Genomic DNA, 24,266 nt, shown 5'->3' on the forward strand with positions numbered 1-24,266 from the left:
AGAGCCTGGGACTCACGTCTGAGCATACTCAGCCCACTCGGGGTGAAAATTGCAAAAAACACAGTTGATGGACAGAATGTAGAACAATGTCATACATTCACCCCAGTACAAGGATCTGGGCCTAAATCCATCGTTTTTTTGCACTCCACACCAACCTGGGTTAGACACTGGCTATATGCAAATCAGCTCTGGTCCTGTGCCTCATGGGAACAGTCCAGTCCGAACTACCAAGCCATGTCTTTCCCAGACCGGAATCAAGCATCCAAGGACCGGTTTCTGGCTATCAGCCTTCATCAGCCTGGTAGGCTTGACTCCAGTGGTGTGGAGAGCCTGTGACTCACGTCTGAGCATACCCAGCCCACTCGGGGTGAAAATTTCTAAAAACACAGTTGATGGACAGAATGTAGAACAATGTCATACATTCACCCCAGTACAAGGATCTGGGCCTAAATCCATCGTTTTTTTGCATTCCACACCACCCTGGGTTAGACACTGGCTATATGCAAATCAGCTCTGACCCTGTGCCTCATGGGAACAGTCCAGTCCGAACTACCAAGCCATGTCTTTCCCAGACCGGAATCAGGCATCCAAGGACCGGTTTCTGGCTATCAGACTTCATCAGCCTGGATAGCTTGACTCCAGTGGTGAGGAGAGCCTGGGACTCACGTCTGAGCATACTCAGCCCACTCGGGGTGAAAATTGCAAAAAACACAGTTGATGGACAGAATGTAGAACAATGTCATACATTCACCCCAGTACAAGGATCTGGGCCTAAATCCATCGTTTTTTTTGCACTCCACACCAACCTGGGTTAGACACTGGCTATATGCAAATCAGCTCTGGTCCTGTGCCTCATGGGAACAGTCCAGTCCGAACTACCAAGCCATGTCTTTCCCAGACCGGAATCAAGCATCCAAGGACCGGTTTCTGGCTATCAGCCTTCATCAGCCTGGATAGCTTGACTCCAGTGGTGTGGAGAGCCTGGGACTCACGTCTGAGAAATGAGACTATTAAAGAAATGACACACGGGCCTTTTATCTGAAGCCCGTATGATCATATTATCGAACACAAACAATTAGTAAACTAAACATTTAACAAATTACATCGATATAAACCAACACATAAACACACCCATATACAACCAATCATACACACTGGCGCAATAGAAAACCAAGAGTCATACAAAAATGGCATCCGGATCAAGAAAGCGCTATGTGCCATACAAATAGTAGAAGGAGCTAAAAAATGCAGATAACACAACAGCCCCCAAAACTATTTGGGTATATAGCTTTGCTCCAAAAGGTCCCGAGGCCTTCAGTTTTTCTTGGTTCACATGTTTAACTGACCCTCAATTCCTATATAAATAAAATTGTATTCTTGTGGAACGATATAGATATTGAGTTAAACCATGTTGGAGCTTCAAACCTAATAGTACACCTTCACTGCTGGACCCACTACCTTCGAAAGTCAAGCAGGTACAGGCAGGATCTTAATTATCCAAGTGGCGTGGAAAAGTATTGTGGCACTGGAAAACCTGTGGTAAAAGATGATTCACACCCATGCCCTACCCAGTAATGCTGGCTGTCACTGGACATAGAAAACAGACTTAACAATGCTCAACAGATGTGAAATATCCTTAATGTGACAGTGTTAAACATCAAAACACACCAAGACTGAGAGAGCCCCTTCAGTGTTTGATGTTCATCACTGCCTCGTGGTTGATGGGTGTACATTTTCTGGTGTGTTGGCTCACAGCGATGACGAAGAGTGTGCTTTATGGAGTACCGACCTTCGCAGTGGGTCCCGTTGCCTCTGAACCCTGCAGGACAACCACACTTGTAGCTGCCAAGGACGTTTTCACAGACACTCGGGCCAGGGCAGATGCCGCGCTGCTCGGTGCATTCATTGACATCTGGAAGAGAGAGAGAAGATGTGAGCAGCGACCAATCACAGTTAGAAGAAGCAACCAATCACAGGTATCAGCAGCGACTAATCACAGGCAAGAGCAGCGGCCTATCACAGGTATGAGCAGCGACTAACAAAAGGTAAGAGCAGCGACCTATCACAGGTATGAGCAGCGACCAATCACAGGTATGAGCACAATCCAATCATAGACATAAGCACAGACCAGTTACAAGTAAGAGTACCAAACAATCAAAAGCGTGAGCACCAACCAATCCGAACTACGAACACCTGGAAATTATAAGTGTCAGATGAAAAGCAAAGCCCTTCACAAGAACAAGGCTTTCGCTTGACAATTATGTCTCATTGAGGCCTATATGATGACAGGTTCACACCACAACTACCACCCAGTAACGTGAACAGGACCATCAACAGAAGAAACAAGTTCACGGTCTGCATGACCGAAGTCGCTAGCTGGATAAGCGTAACCTGTATTAAGTTCAACACCGACAAGACAGAAGTAGTGGTCTTTGGCAAGAACACCTAACCATGGGACTTCAGCTGGTGGCCGGCGGACCTCGGACCCACACCCAGCACACACCCTGCTCACCGGCAAGACAGACGATGGTAGAACCCTTTACACTGGGATCACCAAGCAACTCACTAGAAGACTACAAACCATACAGAACTCGCCAGCCAGACTCACCCTCAACCTCCCCCACAGAACACACATCACACCACACCTCCGGGAGATCCATTGGCTTCCCATTCACAGATGCACTCATTTCAAACTCCTCACACACACATTTAAGGTACAGCAGAACTCAGCCCCCACCTGCCCGAAAAATCGCATCTCCTTTCACTAACCACCCAAACACCTCCGCTTAGCAGGACTCCGACTCGCACACATCCCAAGCATATACAGAACCAGGAAGGATGGGCATCCTCTTACATCACTCCTAAAGTGTGGAACGACCTCGGACTCCACATCGGAGCCTCTCCCCCCTTCTTGAATTTTGCAAGAAGCTGAAGACCTGGCATTTCAGTTAGCCAACCTACCATAGGCAGGGCTAGGGGCACACACCTGCTCAGCACCAGGATAACCTCACGGGTGATAGTGCACTTTGCAAATATACATAACATGTTACTCTGTAAAACTGAATATATAAATAAATACTACATGGATTTATATAGAGCACAGACCTCCTTCTAGGATATCTGTGCAACGGCCAAGAGACATGTCTTTCAAATTTATGAACAACATAAACCCTTAGCCAATACGCACCACACAGACCTACTACAGCCCACATGCTACACAAGAGCCCCTACTCTAGGTAATGATGCAAGGCCTACTAATCGGGATCACCGTGTTGCTTTGAGAACTATATAGGTGCCCTTACAAATTGAGCCAGAGAGACTGATAAGCCAGTCTGCAGAGCACGGGGCTCAGTGCAGGTGCTGCAGCATGCTCCAGCAAGGCCTCCCGCTTGTGAAAAGACCCCCAGAGCTGAGGCAGGTTTTAACGAAAGTCTAAGCGTTGGGCACTTAGACACTAAGGGCCAGAGGTAGGTCACCAAATACCAGTCGGTAATGGCCGATTTCGGCCGTTACCGACCGGTATTTGGTGATTGAGATGTAGGGGGCCTTAAATTTACAGATTCGGTATATTTACAGAATCAGTAAATTTACCGATTCTGTAAATTACCGAATCGGTAAATATACCGAATCTCAAATTTGTGATGTAGGTGGCACTGAAAACAGTGCCACCGGCACTTAAGAATTCGTTATTACGATGACGTACTATGTCATGGTAAATAACGAATTCCTGTGTACATGCACATCTGTGCATGTACACCTGTGCCATGTGGCACACATACATGACCTTAGGGGGCATGTATGTATGCCACATGGCACAGTTCACAAGCCAGAATCAGGGGTGCAACAGGGTGTCAAAGTGACACCCTGTCCCCCTTGCAAATTCGGTAATTTTACCGAATCGGTATTTACCGATTCGGTAATTGACATTGATGCCTATGGGCCTCAAGGCCCATAGGCATCAATGGCAATTACCGAATCGGTAAATACCGATTAATTCATTACCGAATCATACCGATTCGGTAATTAATTCGGTATAATTACCTACATCCCGATTGCCAGTTCTTAAATACCGAATCGGTATGATTCGGTATTTAAGAATCGGTAATCTGGGATTACCTACATCGGGCCCTAAGTCCTGTTGATCCTGCAGCTGAGGGTCTGACGGGTAGCGACAAGGACTGGGGTGGTCTGGACCTGGCTGGTGAAAGCCGCTGATTTGGAAAAAGCAAAGGTAAGTGGGCAACATGTCTGAGCCAATTTTAGAAAAGGAAAAGTATAGCAAACCAGTGATATTTATACCACCCTTATAATACACATAATATTGTGCGACTTTAAATAATTGTTGACTGAGACATTGATATATCAAAAGTAGAAAACCATTTTATTTGATTTTATATTTTCTTATGCATTGATAATGCTTTTTGTCTGTTTTTTTTGGGATATATAAATTAACAGTAGTAAAAAAGGGATATATTGTTCATAATGACATACATATATTTACATACTTGTGCAAAGGAAGAAAAACAATAATTAAATACAAGACAAGTGCTATACGATATATTCGGTCGATGGAAGTGTGGAAGAAGGCAATGCGGTGGAGTGGAACTACGCGCGTTTCGGCCTAAGGGACTTCATCAGGAAACCGTCATTCGTGAATTACAAACATGGTGACAGGCAACAGACACATCCGTGATATTGGATGGTATTTTCACTTTATTATTCCTCAAAAGGTAGTTAGATTTGATGACAGTAATTCATTTATACTTATGTGACTTCTTTTTAGGGTCCCAGGAGGTTTAGCGTATTAAGTTTCCCTTTCTAGGTCCAAAATATCGTAACGCTTAAGGTATAATTAGCAAATCTTCGAGTTCAATTCAACTGTCGAATTTGTCTGCTTTTAGATGCTGTGAATCAGCCTTGATTTAAATATGGGCGACCTGCTCTTTTCGGATCAGTATTTGTTTTTCCTATTTGTAGCCTGAGACACCCATTAGTATCTTTTTCACTCTGATATGTATCTTTAGGCTGATAATTCTGTGTAAGCGATCTGGTCAATGGAATTGTCTTCGTGTTACTGTTGTCAATCTTCGCTCGGGGGTTCCTTTTTGCCGTCAGCTTGTCATCGCGATTGACAACAGTAACACGAAGACAATTCCATTGACCAGATCGCTTACACAGAATTATCAGCCTAAAGATACATATCAGAGTGAAAAAGATACTAATGGGTGTCTCGGGCTACAAATAGGAAAAACAAATACTGATCCGAAAAGAGCAGGTCGCCTATATTTAAATCAAGGCTGATTCACAGCATCTAAAAGCAGACAAATTCGACAGTTGAATTGAACTCGAAGATTTGCTAATTATACCTTAAGCGTTACGATATTTTGGACCTAGAAAAGAAAACTTAATACGCTAAACCTCCTGGGACCCTAAAAAGAAGTCACATAAGTATAAATGAATTACTGTCATCAAATCTAACTACCTTTTGAGGAATAATAAAGTGAAAATACCATCCAATATCACAGATGTGTCTGTTGCCTGTCACCATGTTTGTAATTCACGAATGACGGTTTCCTGATGAAGGCCCTTAGGCCGAAACGCGCGTAGTTCCACTCCACCGCATTGCCTTCTTCCACGCTTCCATCGACCGAATATATCGTATAGCACTTGTCTTGTATTTAATTATTGGTTTTCTTCCTTTGCACAAGTATGTAAATATATGTATGTCATTATGAACAATATATCCCTTTTTTACTACTGTTAATTTATATATCCCCAAAAAAAAAACAGACAAAAAGCATTATCAATGCATAAGAAAATATAAATTCAAATAAAATGGTTTTCTACTTTTGATATATCAATGTCTCAGTCAACAATTATTTAAAGTCGCACAATATTATGTGTATTATAAGGGTGGTATAAATATCACTGGTTTGCTATACTTTTCCTTTTCTAAATGTGTTCATGTATTCCCTACGAATAGCAAACCTCATTATATGTAGGGGTCCCCATTTTCCCAACCAACATGTCTGAGCCACCAGAGAGGATTACCATCTCTTTCAGATTAGGCTAGCCACCGCATCCCATCCGCCTGTGAGCCACCATCCGCTCCAGCGACCTAAGGGCAAATGAACCACACACCGCATGCAGCAGCTGTGCATGTGGGCAGTTGGTCTGCAGCGTGTCCACCCTAGCAATCCGCAACTGAGCACCAGACAACAGGGAATGTCCCAAGCATCAAGTTAGACACAAGTTTATTGCACTGCACAGTTACCCTCCAGGAACGAAGTAGTTTAGACGCAATGACTGCTCATAGGCAGGGCCCCTGGAATATGGTAGGGAGGACCAAACTATGTGGCAGGGTTTACAGAACTATGCATCAATAAAAGGCAAATAATGTGGCATTATGCAGTACGTTTTGAAATAGCAGTATTTCATTATTTTGTCATTTTTACACATATTAACCCCTTCGCTGCTTCTGTCGGCCAACGGCTGTCGGGAGCACTACCTCCGTAGTGCTGCGCACGTCTGTTGGCCGACGCGGCCCCGCCCACTCGATCAAAGTGCCGCACTGCAGCGGAATTTTCGCTGATATTGAGTACCAAATATATCGAGAAGGCGAGTGCAAATAGGTAAGTAGAGGTTTACTATTCCTAACTCCACATCTACATACATTGAAGATATATATATATATATATATCCTCAAGATACATAGATGGCGAGTTATCTATAGTAAAACTTTGCTTACCTATAGAAACTTACCTTCACAAGATTTTTGTTCTCGATAGTCTTGACATAATATTTTGTCCAAACAATATTGTTTCCCAATATTTTGCCGAAACACCCTGACTTCCGTAACTGTATATGAACTCCGTCTGTGAAGTTATATTTTCCTTATTATACTATGTAGAAAAGCTTCAGCCCCACTGGAGAGTCTCAGAATACGGTGGCCCAGTTGTTCAGACTTCAGTAAGTCACTGTTGCTCTCAGAAATGGTGCTTACCCACGCAGGAGAGGTTCAGCGCCTTGAAGCCGGGCTGGCAGCTGCACTGGTAGCTGCCGACAGTGTTCACACAGGTGTTCCCCAGCTCCCGGCGACACCGCTCCTCGTAGGAACATTCGTCGATATCTTCAATAGGACAACCAAGAAAAGAGAACGTTAGCCCTGGAGAGACTTGTTTCTGTTTTCTAAAACAAATACTCTTGACAGGTATCACTTAAACCTATACAAAGGTGACATTTGTGAAGGGGTTGTGTAGCACTGGCTGGGCTGGAGGCAGAAGGAGTAGGGTAACCAGATGGCTCCATGTCACCGGGCACCACTTTTCCATTCCAGGACTTTGTTTTCACCTGTCACTGTTGTCAAATGTGAGGCTCAATTAAAATGAACCAAGACTACAACTCCCAGAATGCACTGTTGTGTTAAAACCCAGAATGATACAATTGTGTCCTGGTGACATGGAGTCATCTGTTCGTCCTAGGTATGAGTTTACTCTGTGGTCTGCAACAGGCTCGGAGTATGAGGGTGTTTAAATATAACTTTTTCCGAGAGAAGGTATAGTATGCAAACTACATCTAGGTTTGAGCATCCTTATGTCAAGCGTGTGTGCCCCCAACAGGAAAAGTGTAAATCGCAGCCAGGCCAGGGATGATAGAGTTTGCAGGACAGAAATGCTATTCTAAATACCTCCACTATAGAACAATAGCTACTATAACATTAAACTAATTACATGTCCCAGAATGCACACTGCTAGATAAAAAAGAATTCCGCTTGAGGCTCTGCAGCAGGAATATGTAAATCGCAGCAGAGCGGGGGCTGGGTGGACTGTGAGGAGCAGACAGGACTCTCTAAATACATCCTTAACAAAACAATACCTATCACACAAAAAACTACAAGTCCCAGAGTACACACTGCTAGCAAAAAAGGTCCCACCTGGATTAAGCTATCACAGAACACGTGGGCATACTGTAGTCTACCTTGATTTTGAAGGTAAAACAAGTAACAGTTTTGGAAATGGCGAGGCCACATTCCTGAGGCAACTAAAGATTTAAAGTAGTCAGGACGATAGCAGAGGTAGGGGTAGATTTGCAATAAGTGGCGCATCCCTGCATATCAGCAGGGATGCGCCAGTTATTATGCGCCGCGGCTCCGCCACCATGGATACACCGCATTTACAATGCGGCGCACCATGGGACAAAAACGCTGGAGTTGCATCGCAAGCATGACGCAGCTCCAGCAATGCTCTGGGGGGGCCCTATCTGTACAATGCTGCGTCAATCCTTATTTCAAGCAGGCGCAGGGTTTTGACGCAGCATGGGCTCAAAAGTGACTGTTTCACTGAGCCACTTTTGGGAGGCTTTCCTGCAGGAACGGATCCCTCAGATCCAGAGAAACTACGAGCCGCCCCTGCAGGAACACGCCGCCAAGCGGGGACCCCTTTTCTTTTCACAAATTGTAGGCTCTGATTTGAATTCTAGAAAAAAGTATTAGAATTCCGATCTCAGCAGTTCCCATCCATTTCGACCTGGGAGCCCCAGTGTAAGGAGCAGCAGGGTGTGAGATGGGGGCAGCAGAGCCTCACTGCCAGACATGCCCTTGTACACCTGGGAATAGCCCCACGTCAAGCTTGGCTAGCCCCATGGCAGCATCAGTGTAAACTAGGAACTTTGCAACTCAACAGCACACAGAAGGCCCCAGTGCCATCATAAGAGGGGGCACAGGGGCACAGGGGTAATATACCCCCAGGCCTGCAATTTATTAGGTCCTTGTGCTCATGCTACATCATTCATTTATAGATTTTGAATCAAGCCTGCAATGATTACTAATGATGTCAGCAAACATAGCCACACATCTAGATGGTACCAGGTGCTGGAACAGCCGTGGTTTCTCTCTCCCGTAAAGAATATATATATATATAGCTTCTTTGCCTGGATTGCTTCGAATGTTCAGGAGCTTGGAGTTTTGATATTATATATATATATATACATATATATAACATTGTTAATATTTCATTTCAATAAGCTTTATTTCGACTTATTGTCATAAAAGCAATTAAAATGCACATCCAATAAAAATATAGATGCTAAAATGTACAATGACGAAACATAAAATGATAATAACTTTGAGTTATTATCATTTTATACATAAAATGATAATAGAGTTTTTATCATTTTATGCTTCGCGCTGCTTTGCGGGGGCGGGAGGGTGGGCAGGGCTGTTCTGCTCTCGGAGCAGAGGAGGAGTGGTTTGCCCACACCTAAGAACGCAACAACTGTTTGGTTGGCCCTCTCAGGCCGCCCAAACCAGTCATGCGCACTTTCCCATTCTTCATGCAGGCTGCATGGAAAACATGCCCACCCCTCCAGCCCTCAGCTGAGCGCGTCAGGGCGCTCAGACCAATCACAATGCATGCAGCGTTGTGATTGGTTTACGGGAGGGAGCCTGGCTGCCTGCTTCCTGTTCCTCGAGCGGAAACAGGAGAGCAGGAGGAGAGACGTGGGACCTGGCGAAAAGGTACATTTATTCTTTTTTTTTTTTTATTCAATTGCCCGCGAAGCCCCCCCCCCTGCGACAACCCCCCACGTTCCACCCCCACGCCTGCCACCCGTGAGCCATGCCAGCCGCCCCTGGAAGTGGGACACATATCAGATTCGGAGGTCTAATTTTTTGTGTAAGATTTTAGAGGGAGAGATCCTACCCTAAATGGGAAATATAATTTCCTGTTCAAATGGACGGAAACAATGTACCAATAAGGTTCCAAAGTGCAACTAGATTTAATGTCTAGAAACTTCCCCGTCAAAGTTCTACTATCTACAGCACATACCTCGGCTAAATAGTTTGCTTGCCAATATTGTTCTTTTAAAGTTTCAGCTGTCAATAAAGGGGCACCTGATGGATTTTCCCATAGTTCCTTCATGCCTATATCTAGCAATGCCTTTTCACATTTTGGAGCCAATCGATCTTGCAGGATCGGTCAGCTTCCATAGCATCTCTTAAAGCTGTGCCAGCTCTGGTGATGACCACAGTCTTCAGCAATAAAGTATCAGGCAAAGAAGTCTTGCTCTGTTATCCTGTGTCTTCCTAACTGGATCTAACATTAAAGGTTTGAGAGGTGTACTTTGTGGGAGACGTGCCACAGTCCTCAGGAACTTGTTTGCTGCGCTAGGGAGAATGGTAATGTTCTAGTTTCGCACCATACAGAACTGAGCCTAGAACTTTAGCATTGTAAGTCTGCCGAATTGGGCTTATTAGCTTGATGAAGAAATTATTAAACTCTTTGACTAATACACCAGCGATCTGACGATGTTTAGGGCCATTTTGTCTACTTGCGGTTTCCATGACATGTTCAAGGCCAATGTTATGCCCAAATAGCTGAAAACCTCAGTTCTCTCAAGGAACTTATTACCCATCATTACACTGCTCTTAAATGATTTATATTGCTTGAACGACATGTACTTTGCCTTTTCGGTATTAATTTCGAGACATCGCCTCCTGCAGAATTCCTTTTGGAAATTAATAGCCTATCGGCCGCAAACATTAAACACTTTTGAGCTAGCCAATGACGGGGCATCAGTAGGGTGGCAAGAGAGGAACTGGATGATGCTATTTAGAAACAGTAGAAAAAGCTTCGGGGCCAAGTAACCCCCCTAGCTACACCTCAGCCAATGGGAAATCGGTCAGTGAATTTGTCCTGGATGCCCCACTGGATCTTAGTGAAGTTATTTTCATGCAGTCGCATTGCCAAAGCAAACACAAGGAGATTATGGACGAAGCGCTGAAACTTTTCAGACACTCACCCCCAGTCACGGATCTGGGATTCATTATCGTTCTTTAGCTCACTTCGCCACCCCAGTTCAGACCCAGCTATATGCAAATCAGTCTTGACCCTGTGCCTCATGGTTTGTTGACGGCCTTCTCGATGACCTTCGCCGGGAATGGGAGCAGGGAGATGGGCCCGAAGTCCTTCGGGTGAGCCTTGGGTTTTTTGAGTAAGGCGTTGATCTCGGCGTGCTTCCAGCTCTCCGGGAAGGTCGCTGTCTCGAAGGATATGTTGATGGCTTTCCAGAGATGAGGTGAGATGGTGGTGCTGGCTTTGTTGAAGATGTTGTTTGGGCATGGGTCTGACGGAGACCCGGAGTGGATGGTCTTCATGATTTTTATGGTGTCGTCGTCGTTTATGTTGGTCCAGGCGAGCAGGGGGTTGGTGCGGGTGGAGGTCGTGGGTGGGGAGGCCTCAGTGGTTGTCGTGGCGGTCGTGGCGTTTAAGCTGTTGTGGATGTCTGGGATCTTGCGATGGAAGAAGGTGGCAAGGGAGTCGCACAGGTCTTGCAAAGGTGGGATGTCTTTGGTGTTGGAGCTGGGGTTGGAGAGTTCCTTCACGATGTTGAAGAGCTCTTTGCTGTTGTGTGCGTTGTTGTCTAGGTGGTCTTTGAAGAAGGTCTTTTTGGCGGATCTGATGAGGTGATGGTGTCTGCGGGTGGCATTCTGGGGCTGCGTGGCTTGTCTGTGTATGTTCACGGTGCCATTTCTTCTCTAGCTTTCAGCAAGTTTGCTTGGAGGCCTGGAGGTCTACAGTGAACCAGCTGGCTTTCTTGCTGGTGTGACTGGTGGGGGGGTTCTTGATCGGGACGATGGTGTTGGCGCAGTCGTCGATCCACTGTCTGAGGTTGCGGGCGGCAGTGTTGGGGTCGGCGGGTGGTCTCCGGGCAAGGGTGGTTGTTAGCTGGTCTTCGGTGACTTTGCTCCAGCAGCCGCGGGGAATCTATTGGGTACGGTGATGTGTGGTGGGTTTCCGAAAGGTCAAGTGGATGCAGCGATGGTCGGTTCGGTGGTATGGTTGAAGGAGACGTGGGAGCTTGCAGAGAAGATGGGGTCAAGCATGTGGCCGGCGGCGTGGGTGGGTGTTGTGATGAGTTGTCTGAGTCCGAGGTTGGTGAGGTTGTCGATCAGGGTGGCGGAGTTGGTGTTGTTGCTGTTCTCGAAGTGGAAGTTCAGGTCCCCGAGGAGGATGTAGTCCGTGGAGGCGAGGGCATGTGTGCTGACGAAGTCTGCGATGGAGTTGCTGAACTGTAGTCGAGGTCCGGGGGTCTGTAGACAAGGGTTCCTCTGAGGATGGTGTTGGGATCGGTGTGGATCTGGAAGTGCAGGTGTTCGGAAGTGCTGAGGGTGTCGTCGGTGTTGGTCGAGACTCTGAGAGTGTTCCTGTGGACGATGGCGATTCCTCCTCCTACTCCATTGGTGCGGTCACTGCAAGAGATCTTGTAGCCGTTAGGGATGGCTATGGTGATGTCGGGTGCAGAGGAGGGATTCAGCCAGGTCTCCGTCAGGAAGGCGATGTCTGGGGAGGTTGAGTCGAGTAGGTCCCAGAGTTCAACGGCGTGTTTGCTGGCGGAGCGGGTGTTGAGGAGAATGCATTTGAGGTAGTTGGGTTCTTTCCTGGTGGGTGGGTTGGAGGGTCGGATGCTGGTGAAACTGCGGTTCCAGCAGGAGAAGGGTCCTTGGGTGCACTTTGGGGTGGCCAGGAAGCAGGTGTGTGGGCGTCTTGTGTTGAGTGCATGGAGGGTGCTGGCATCGTAGAAGAGGCGGGCGTCGTGGCGTTCGCAGGGACCAGGGGATCTGGTGCTGGGCGCGGTCCAGGTGCGGACGGACTTGCCTTAGGCGTGCCTTCGGCGCATCAGCGGCGTGGGTGGGTGGAGGGAGGAGCAGCTGGGAGGTGGGAGCTGGGCAAGCAGCGGCGGGAAATACGGGGAACAGAAGGCAAAAAAGGGGGACGGAAATGAACAGTGAGAAAAAAAACACAGAAGCACGGGCACACAGGTGGTGCTGTGGGGGGCGGCCTACCCGACAACAGGGTCAAGGGTCGCTCTCCTCACTGCGCAGCGGCCGCCTTTTAAGGGTAGGTAATTATCCTGGGACTGGTTTCGGGCAAACAGCCCTCATCAGCCAGGCTAGCTTGAATCCAGTGGCATATTGAGCAAGGGACCCACGTCTGGGCATAAACTGCCAACTTAGGGCAAACAAAGCAAAACCAAAGGGGATGATGGAGGGAGTGTTGAACATTGCAAGCACTCACCCCCAGTCAATTGATCTGAGTTTAATCCATCATCATTCTTTAGCTCACTCCGCCACCCCAGTTCAAACATGGCCATATGCAAATCAGTCTGACCCTGTGCCTCATGGGAACAGTCCAGCCCGAACTGCCAAGCCATGTCTTCCCTGGACCGGAACCAAGCATCCTAGGACCGGTTTCTGGCTAATCAGCCGTCATCAGCCAAGCTAGCTTGAATTCAGTGGCAAAGTGAGCAAGAGACCCACATCTGGGCATGCCCTGCCAACTTAGGGCAAACAAAGCAAACACAAGTAGGTGATAGACAGAGCGCTGAAACTTTTCAGACACTCACCCCCAGTCACAGATCTGGGTTGAATCCATCAGCGCTCCGACCATCATCTCCTTGTGTTTGCTTTGTTTGCCCTACGCTGGCAGGGTATGCCCAGACCTGGGTCCCTTGCTGACTTTGCCACTGGAGTCAAGCTAGCCTAGCGTATATGCTCTCTTTGTGATTAAAGTAAATTGACACCCATGGTGTGAGATCAGGAGCACTGAGGCACTTCATTGGGAGGCAGATTGAAAACTACCTCAAAAGGAAACAGGTTGTTACTTGTTGCTGGGTAAAATACTTCCTTGGGCAACATTTGGTATGAAGCAGTGGCCACCTTACGCTTTACTGCCACTCACCCACACAGGTCTTCCCATCCAGCGCCAGCACGAAGCCCGTATCGCAAGAGCAGGTGAAGGATCCAGGCGTGTTCTTGCAGGTGGCGTGCAGGAGGCAGGCCTGCAGGCCCGTGATCTGGGACAGTTCACATTCATCAACATCTGAAGATAGGACAGTGGACATAGAGTTATTTCATGCAGATGGTAACTGCACTCACTCACAAACTGCATCAACCTGCCCGGTGAACAGACATTGTCCTTCTTTTGGAAGGATGAGCAATCACTAGAGAATGGGTCTGAAGGAGGAACCGGTCTCCCTGGAGGATCTTGAGCCACAAACATTCAAGCAATGCACCTCCAGACTATATTAATACAGGTTCATATGACCTGTACCCCAAAATCCATTCTGGTTCCAGATTTGCCTTTTAATTCAGCACTAAAAAAGCATAATATATTTTAAAAAAAATCCTACATTAACCCCTTTGAGAGAAAGCCTTAAATAACCCTGAAACACACAGCATTACATGATAGCTAGCTGGCTAGCAATGCTGTCTAGAAAACAAACTGCAGAGTCCAAGCAATGGACTACTAACCACCTAACTCAATGACAAAAGACAAAGGCCTTTGGCACATCCATATATACACATAGCCCAGAACAAAGGACCTCATTGTAGCCTGCTCAGTATTTCTGGGTAATAAGATAACAACAAATATTACCGTTATGGAGGGTGTCAAGACATGAAAGTGCAACCAATAGGAGAATAGGCAGCACTATCCAACTGCGCCTCGAGGCCCTCGATTGAAGCAGCCACGCTCTTCAAATCCTGATTCATTGATTGAATAATACTTGGTATTGGTATTACTGGGGATCACAAACTGATCTCCAGTAATACACTTACAGAATGGGGATTTACAGGTGAAAATCTGTGTTCCAACACTGATTTCACCATGCAAACACAAAATCCTATGTCTTTTCCAGGCACAAATTCTACTTGCTTTTTTGTAGGAGGTCATCAGCCCAGAAAATATTGTGATATTACCACACTTCCAGGTGTGGTAATAAAGCACCACTTGCAACTGTATGATCAAACGAATTTAATTTCATATTAAACGACACAAACTATTACTAAATTATACTCTAAATTCCTGGTGGCCAAACCGAAAAAACCCAGAAGAAACGTATGAAATAAATCATTGGAAATGCCACAACTATACGAAAAGAGCGCCCAGATCAAGACAACACCTCAATGCCTAGGCACTAAACAAATGGTGCTGTTTACCACATTAATGTGGGATCTGTTGGAGTTGCCAATAATGGGGGAAAAGTAGCAATAAAAGATTACTTTCTGTATGGAAGGCATATGGAATATCAAAAACAGAATGTAACAATAAGTGTCATGAGTGTATTTTCAGATTTAAAGTAGTCCCTCATACATTTCATTGGTAGCAGTTCCTGGGAGGCGGAATCATACACCAAACAGCCAAAAGCATAAGACGCAAAGAAAATACTATCTAGGTGGTGCCAACTCCCAATCTGGGTATATAGTTTGAACTGAAAAATAGGTAACAATGGGTCTTTCAGACACAAGTCAGATCTCACCAGAGAAGTCACTATGACAAGTTGTGTGTCTGTGTGAAGCAGTGGCTTACCTTTTAGAATCCGCATTGATTCTAGGGACAAACCTGGATATTAAGTACACTTGTTTACAATGCACCGGCACAGTCACAAATAATCACAGAGCAGGATGGACCACACACGACACCCAATGCACACTAAACAGCTGTAACAAGTTGACTCCATGATCTGTCCACAGTTTAGTCCTGAGTGTAAGCAGGGTTATCATTCATGCCATAAAAAGACATGGGATCTTTTCAAGGTGATACAGACAGGAGTTCTCACCTTCACAGGTGTTCAGTCTCTGGAGGAAACCACGCTGACACTGGCACCGGTATGAGCCCGGGGTGTTGGAGCAGTTGGCGTGTGGTCCGCAGGGGTGTGGGACCAGGGCGCACTCATCCACATCTACAACAGAGAAGCAGATAATGAGACAAAAGCCACTGGAGCTGTCATACACTCAGCCAAGAGACTAGCATAACATGTTGACTTGGAGAAGTCACATCCCCATCAAGAAAAAAAGGGAAACAAGAGATTAGGTTAAGAGTGGTAGCATCACCAGCCAACAAATAAATAGAAAGAAATGACCAGCAGCAGTCACACCAGCTAAAACAGGAACAGAGGTGACACCCAGCCTAAAAGCCAACAGAAATAGGGAACAGATCCACCCAACAAAGGTAAAGATGGCACAAAGAGCAGATGCACAAGAGGTGACTAAGTGTAGATATACACAGACAAGAAACAAACAGAAAGATGTGACCAAAAGAAGTCACATGCCAAGCCATGAAATAAACGTCAAAATCAGTCACACATCAAGTCAGGAAACAAAGGAGAAGAGAAGTCAGATACTTGGATAACAATACAAAAGAGGTAACCCAGAGCAAGTCAATCTACATTAAACAAAAGAGGCAGTAGCAGTCGCAAAATCAACCTTGAAACGACAGGAACACGTTAATATTCTATACATGGCGATCTGCTCATATTCAGGGAGATAACTTAGGGATGACTGTCACAATATCTGGAAAAGGTGTGGGTGCTTCCTCACCTGTGCACTCTAGGGTGTCCTGGTGAAGCTTGAAGCCTGCCGGGCAGCTGCAGGCCTCCCCCTCCAGCAGCTGGCCTGGGGGGCAGCCACAGCTCTGGCCACTCGTCTGGCGGATCTGGTTCCCAGGGCAGGCTGTGGTCCCCACCTCTGGCACCGCCTCTGTTTGAAGACAAGAGAGAAGTAACACTGAGCCTGAGGGGCCTGAACTCACCGGAGCACCATGAAGCAGCCAGGCGCACACCCCATCTGTAGATGAATTCATCCTCTTAATTCTTCTAGTGCCCTGACACAAAGAAACTTAAGAAGGCAACCTTTATTGTGGGAGAATCGAGAAAACACACCTCACTATCAGAAGCAGCTCTGGAACACTCTACTGAGCCCACAAGGCAGCAATGCCCATGTGACCTTCTTGAAGCAAGGCCATTCAGAAGAAGGAAGGGGGAACATTGTACAAGCACAGACTTTACAGAAGATTAATAAATAGGCCCAGGTTTGGTTTGGCCTTAATGGGCTCATCAGTGAGGTTTAAATTCAGGGACAAGGAGCCTGAGATCCAAATCAAGGCATACCATATCTTCTTAGGGAGACTGAGTGTTATGTTGTTGGTCCACTTGTGACTCCTCCCGTACCCTTACAGTAAATTGTATTGTGGTAGCGTGTAACTTTTTTTTATAAATAATTTGTGCTGCCTCAAAAGGTAGATGGAGCCCACCAACCACACTAAGTGTTTGTGATTTCCTAACATCTGTGTAACAATTAAGGGTGGCTGGAACTCGCGGAATTCTGCTTGAAAACTCTGGGAGATTCCGCGGAGTTCCGCGTAAGGGCGAAAATCAGCACGTCACGCCGCTTGTGCAGATTTTTTGCACCGGGAACTTTTTCCGTGCTGCAAAATCAGCACTAACTGCACCACAAGGAGCGTCAGAGGGCAGTGCTTCTTTGTTGCTGCTCGAGCAGATTTTCTACTCGAGCGGTAGCTTCTCACCTCAAACTGTCGCGACTGCCCGCATTGAGAAAATCTCGCCAGGTGCCCTCCTACTGCCCAAAAATTGTGCTAGGGGATGCTACTTCTTACTCGCCAACTTAACATTGGCAAGATGCATGTGAGAAAACTCTTCCACTCAGCGATTGCTGGGATTTGACCAGAAATTCGCATTACATGCGTAATGCAGAGTGCCCAAAACTCCGCCAGTGAAACTGAATTTATCGCCCACCCCTAGTAACAATGTGCCCATAACTGTGGCTACGTGACACAACAACATGGTGACATGTTCCCAGCCCTGCGCTCCTGCTCATGGACCCAGGCAGTGCCCTCCTCCAAAGAATGCAGTCAATTCTTCAGGTCTTCCGGCACTTTACCCTGGCAGTTAGCTGAGGTGAGAAGAGTGCGAGACCCGGTCTCGCACTAAGCCCCCACCCCATTGGCCATCTCCAATTTCTGCATCTTGCATAGTCAACTGTAATTTCCCATGAGCCATATCAAGCGGGATATTCCCAATTCCCCCTTTAAGTTTAGGTGATCATTGTATGCAGCTCTGCAATGTATCTCCCTCATTAGTTACCCAGAATCACGCTGTTGGAGTGCAGCTCGAGTCAGAAACCTAAACAATTGACTTTGAGGGAGAAACACGTGCCATTTAATGTAAGCGGCAGAAAACAATCAATCAATCAATCAAAACATTTGTAGAGCGTGCTACTCACCCTTGAGGGTCTCAAGGCGCTGGGGGGGAGGTTTGGGGGGGAGGAAGAAGCAGCTACTGATCGAACAGCCAGGTCTTAAGAAGTCTCCTGAAGGTCAGCAGATCCTGGGTCTGTTGCAGGTGTATGGGGAGGGTGTTCCATGTCTTGGCAGCGAGGTGGGAGAATGATCTGCCGCTGTTGGTCGTTCGGCAGATGCATGGGATGGTGGCGAGGTCAGCAGATCGAAGCTGGTGGTTCGGGGTGTAGAAGGTAAGTTGTTAGTTGAGGTATGCTGGTCCGGCGTTGTGGAATGCTTTGTGGGCGTGGGTGAGGAGTTTGAAGGTTATCCTCTTGTTGACTGGGAGCCAGTGCAGGTCTCTCAGGTGGGCAGTGATGTGTCTGTGGTGAGGGATTTCGACGATGAGGCGTGCAGAAGCGTTTTGTATGCGTTGGAGTCTTTTCTGGAGTTTGGCCATGGTTCCCGCATAGAGGGCGTTGCCGTAGTCCAGCCTGCTGCTGACGAGTGCTTGCATGACCGTCCTTCTTGTTTCGGTGGGGATCCATCTGTAGAACTTGCGGAGCATGCGGAGAGTGTTGAAGCCGGAGGAGGAGACAGTGTTAACTTGTTGGGTCATGGAGAGCGTTGAGTCCAGGATGAAACCTAGGTTGTGAGCGTGGTTGGTGGGTGTCGGGGCAGCTCCCAACATTGCCGGCCACCAGGAGTCATCCCATGTGGAGGGGGTAGAGCCGAGGATGAGGACCTCTGTTTTGTCAAAGTTCAGTTTCAAATGGCTGGTATCCATCCACTCTGTGAACGCCTTCATTCCCTCGTGGAGGTTGGATTTGGGAGTGGCCTGGTCCTTGGTGAGGGAAAGTATCAGCTGGGTGTCGTCAGTATACAAGAGGATGTAGGGGGGGTGTGCTCGGACGATATTGGCGAGTGGTGCCATGTAGATGTTAAAAAGGGTCTGGCTGAGGGATGATTCTTGAGGCACGCTGCAGGTGATTGTTGTGGCTTCGGATCTGAATGGGGGGAGACGCACTCTCTGGGTTCTGCCGGTGAGGAAGGAGGTGATCCAGTTCAGGGTTTTGTCATAGATCCCTGTGTCGTGGAGGCGTGTGCGTAGGGTGTGGTGGCAGACGGTGTCGAAGGCAGCCGAGAGGTTGAGGAGGATGAGGGCAGCAGTTTCGCCGATGTCCAGCAGGGTCCTGATGTTGTCGGTGGCGGCGATGAGGGCGGTTTCGGTGCTCGGATGGGGAGGAGTCCAGGATGTTGTTCTCCTTCAGGAAGTGGGTTAGTTGTCTGTTGGCAGTTTTCTCAATCACTTTCGCCAGGAACGGGAGCAGGGAGATGGGTCGAAAGTTCTTGAGGTCCTTTGGGTCTGCCTTAGGTTTTCGAGAAGGGCGTTGATCTCGGCGTGTTTCTAGCCCCCCGGGAAGGTGGCTGTCTTGAAGGAGCTGTTGATGATCTTTCGGAGTTGGGGTGCGATGATGGAGCTTGCTTTGTTGAAGATGTGGTGGGGGCAGGGGTCGGAAGGAAAGCCGGAGTGGATGGTGTTCATGATTTTGATGGTGTCTTCGTAGTTGACGTGGTTCCAGGAGAGCAGGAGGTTGGTGTGTTTGGTTGGGGTTGAGTCTGGGGTGTCGGCATCTGTCATTGGTGTCTGTGTGTCAAAGCTGTCGGTGATGTCAGCGATCTTGAGGTGGAAAAAGGTAGACAGAGAGTCGCATTTCCTGTCGTTGGAGTTTTCAAGGTGGAAGTTCAGGTCTCCGAGGAGGATGTAGTCTGTGGAGGCGAGGGCCTGAGTGCTGATGAGGTCGGCGATGAAGTCGCAGAACTATGGTCGGGGTCCTGGCGGTCTGTAGACAAGGGTTCCTCTGAGGGTGATGTTGTGATTGACGTGGATCTGGAAGTGTAGGTGTTCGGCCGTGCTGATGGAGTCTTCAATGTTGATTGAGATTCTGACGGTGTTCCTGGTTTGTTGTTTCGGTCCCTGCGGGTGATCTTGTAGCCGTCCGGGATGGCTATGGCTACGTCGGGCGCCAAAGAGGCGTTCATCCAGGTCTCCGTCAGGGAGGCGACGTCCGAGGAGGATAAATCTAGAAGGTCCCAGAGTTCGCCGGCGTGCTTGTGGACTGTGCAGGTGTTGAGTAGTATGCATCTGAGACTATTTTGGCCTGCTTTGGTGGGATGGGCAGGACGTGCTGGTGTGTACTTGCTGGTGTAGCTGCAGTTTCGGCAGGTGAAGGGTCCGTGGGTGAGCTTCAGGGTGGCCTGGAAGCAGGTGGAGGGTCGGCTGGCGTTGAGTGCGTGGAGGGTGTTGGAGTCATAGTGGCGCCGGGTGTCGTGGTGCTCGCGGGGACCAGGGGGTCTGGCACTGGGCGCGGTCCTGGCACGGACGGGAGCAAACGGGTTTGCCTTAGGCGTGCTTCCGGTGCGCCAGCGGCGCACCCGCGCAGCGGTCTGCACTAAGTAGGGGAGTGGATGGATGTTCTGCTGGGATGCGGGAAAATGGGCATTGGGGGGATGGTGGGAGGAGCCGAAGCAGCAGTGGCGGGAATGGGGGAGAAGCGCAAGGGGGCGTCACAGAAAAAATAGCAGTGACAAAAGCGAACACAGTTACACAGTTAGCAAAATATCGCAATTTGACCACTTTAACCAATGACAAACAGCAAAAACGAAACAGAAGCTGGTGAGGAGAACGGGGAGCAGTTCGCAAAAAACACAACTTGACTAAAGGAATCGGAAAAGAGAACCTCGGAAGCAGCAGCCTCAAACCCCCAGGGCAGGGGACTCCACTGGCATCGGCGACGAGCAGGAGCTGTGGGGAGACTGCATGCCTGTGACCGGAGGATACTGCGTGGATTCTGCGGCAGTGTAGCACATTAAGGACTTATGTGCCCAGCAAAAGGCATCCCCTGCTCTGCATGTGAGAAAATTAACCATTTTACTGAGGTCTGTGGATTAATGCGCATGATGAAAGCAAAGATGGACGGAACACCAAAGAAGGTTGGATAAGACTCTGTTGACAGCCAGAAGGAGGTAGTAGAGCGCTCTGATGGAACCGTCTTATCCGACCAGGAGAAAGTCCATCTTTTCTCAGCACTAGATAACCACCCACAAAGCACCGGTAGAAAGCTGCCACAATATCACCTACGAATTCAAGGGCGTTGGATGAACCGTTTGATCAACACTAGCGCCACGGTGTGCATAACACCAGTGACTGACTACCAACACCTACCTCCATCACCAAAACTGAAACTCACAACTACAAAGATCTATGCCTATGGCAACACTGTGCCTTTGACTTTGTGGGTGTTTCCACTGCTGGGGTTTTCCACCATGACAACTGTATCCTAGCATGATTAATTGTAACCTGAGCCAAGGAGACCACGTTGATCAGCTGTGGTGCTGCAGAGTTGCTGAAGCTGGTCGGGCCGCAGGAACAAAGTTGTAAAGCTTCATATTGATCCCACTGTACAACCCGTTGCTCTTTGCACTCCCACCAACATATGTCAAGTCAGAAGTGGGTAGGGTCACATGTAACTTCGCAAAGTTGACAATACCACTGCGTGACCTCAACAAGACTGGGTCACCATTGGTATGGGGGCTTATTATGACCCCCTCGAAGCACACTGATTGGGTGTGGTGACAGTGCTACAGGACTAGGGGATGTCCTGATGCAGCCACATCACAATGACATATGGGCCCTTGTTGCTTACTGTAGTTGGGCTCTCACCAACACAGAACAGAGAAACTCCCAGATCAAACGAGAGGCCATTGCAGTGCTGTGAGGAAGCTGACATTTCCACTTATATCTGTATGGAAATTAATTTTGAGTGTTCACCAATGACAAACATCTGGTACCTGTTTTCCAAGGGTTGAAGACCAGGCTTTGGATTGAAAAGTGGATATTACAGCTCCAAGATTATTTATTTGAAGTTGTATATTGGCCTGGACGGTACTACCCAGTGAACTATCTGTCTCGCCACTATCGAAGAAAGAGGTGGCTTTACAAACTGAAGACTATATGTGCCTCTCAGTTGACTGTTCCAGGCCAACACCTCTAATAGTGGCTGAAATATGTCTAGAATCCCAAGCAGAAGAATGTCTCCAACTAATCCAAAAATCTATTATCAGCGACAGCTGGTGGCACGTCCCGAAAGAACAGCCAAATAGAACACATGAAGCTCAAAAATAGATTCAAGCACAAGCAGAGTACCACGTTTGTGGCGAGTTGTCAGTGGCAGAAGAAGGGATGATACTGAGAGGCAACTGCATTGTTGTCCCGACACAACTGAAACCCAATATTTTGCGCACTGTCCATCACACTCGACAAGGTGATGTCAAGACCAAAATGCAGCGCAGGCAGAAAGTCTGGTGCCCAGATCTACATATGCTTTTAGAGAAGATTGTAGCACGCTGTTTGCTATGTTAAGTGGTGGGGCAGTCTGACCCTTCGGTGCCGGTCACCTCTGAAGACAGCCCTGAAGCACTCTGGACCCAGCTGAGTGTGGACTTCTCCACTATGGCTAGAGGCCTCCACCTCCTAGTTGCGATAGATGTCTTTAGTAAGTACCCTGAGGTCCAGGTATTCAGTTCCACGTCATCTGATGACGTGATCCCAAAACCTGAAAAAATATTCGCACCACAAGGTTTTCCCCTAGAAGTCAAGACAGACAGCTGGCCACCGTTCCAAGGGCAAGGAATAGCCTCGGGCTTCCAGTCCCTTGATGTGAAGCACTAAAAGATCACACCCCGGGGGCCCCGGCAAATGGGGAAGTAGAAAGATTCATGAAACAGAACTGGGGAACGAGCATGTAGACTGGGCAATATATCAATTCCTACAAAACTACTGAACATCTCCCACACCATGACCAAGACATCTCCTGCCGTGATGTTAGTTGGGACAACAAACACTAGAACTCATTCCTAACTACTCATCCTGGGTCCCTCCAGTTGACAGTCTGGGCATAAAGGCGATGCTGCAATGAAGCGGCTAGTCAACGCCATTTTGCTGAGACGTAAAATCTCAAAGTGGGTGACGCTGTGGTACTGCAAACTCGCCTTCGGTGATAGAAAGGTCAGACCTTAATTCGCTTTCCTTGTCTGTCGGTCTTTAATGTGTTTTCAGTTGGCGCTTTCCTTGTCTGTCGGTCTTTAATGTGTTTTCAGTTTTCTTTTTGGATGTATATGATGATGGCTGAATGTGTGAATGCCTGAAAGTATGAATGTTTTTTGTATTTAATGTTTCATTGTCTTTTGTGCTGGGCTGATATTATATTGTTAAAAGACAATAATATACTTTCTATGTTTATGAAATAATTTATTTGAACAAATGAATGCTTTTTTACTAAGAAATATATAAAAATAAAATGAGTTGATACTGCACAGCGTTTTTGTGGGCAATTGTAATTATTTGAATGCTCTAGTCCTCGATAGTCTTGGGAACCTCCCGTTCATGTTCTTATTATTATTGAACTCCCTGGTGGGTTGTTCCCCTTTATCCTTTGCTTAGGTTCAGGGTCCCTTTCTTGTTAATTATACAGACCTTAATTCGGACCAAGCCATGTACTTTGCAGGGGGACCACCTCAAGTTTCATTATACCACTGCGGTGCTTGAGTCAACATACCAAACTATTCGATACATTAGAAATAAGTATTTTATCTTGTCTGATATTAAAGTCCGCCCTTATGCAAATCAATTCACCTGCGACAGAATGCTGCACTGCCTCTTCAACTGCTGGTCTATGACACCTGGCAGAGACTCTCAGCACACATCTGTGGCTAGTATTACTTTGCTCTAACTTAATATAAATTAGCTAGAACACAGACTTAGGAGTGAGCGGGGGCAGTCCAATGCTACATGCAACCAGAGTCCAAGTTTCATGCAATCCCTCCCCAAAACATTCATGACAAATTGCGAGACCTCTGCGATGGAGAAGAAACAGGGAATGGAATGCCGCAAATACTGGGTACGCTCACTCTAACCTGACAGTCCATGTCTCTGTAGGAAGTACTTTTCGTTTTGCTGCATATGAGACCAAAAGGTGGCCGGGTCTAGCTGTGAGAGCATCTGAAGTTCCAGAAAGTAAATAAAGAGAACTTGCTCAATGACGTACTTTGTGGTGAGAAGTGAATTACATGTGGGCTAAAGTGTGGGTATGTTACAAGGATATCTCAAGTAAACAAGGAGTTCAGAGACCATAT

At 47.3% G+C, this 24,266-nt stretch overlaps 1 protein-coding gene across 1 annotated transcript in view; it reads right to left on the reverse strand.

Annotated features, from left to right (window-relative positions):
• Positions 1 to 24,266, reverse strand: part of LOC144827074 (uncharacterized) — a 182,029-nt gene that overhangs the window by 106,486 nt on the left and 51,277 nt on the right. The window contains exons 3-7 of the mRNA XM_078685521.1: positions 16,376 to 16,534; positions 15,616 to 15,738; positions 13,737 to 13,877; positions 7,004 to 7,129; positions 1,790 to 1,912 (exon numbers count right to left, since the gene is read on the reverse strand). Of these exons, the coding sequence (XP_078541647.1) occupies positions 1,790 to 1,912; positions 7,004 to 7,129; positions 13,737 to 13,877; positions 15,616 to 15,738; positions 16,376 to 16,534 (672 nt within the window). The remainder of the gene's footprint in view (positions 1 to 1,789; positions 1,913 to 7,003; positions 7,130 to 13,736; positions 13,878 to 15,615; positions 15,739 to 16,375; positions 16,535 to 24,266) is intronic.

Source organism: Lissotriton helveticus, chromosome 4_1 (genome assembly GCF_964261635.1).
Source record: "Lissotriton helveticus chromosome 4_1, aLisHel1.1, whole genome shotgun sequence".
In the NCBI taxonomy this organism is placed as follows: domain Eukaryota; kingdom Metazoa; phylum Chordata; class Amphibia; order Caudata; family Salamandridae; genus Lissotriton; species Lissotriton helveticus.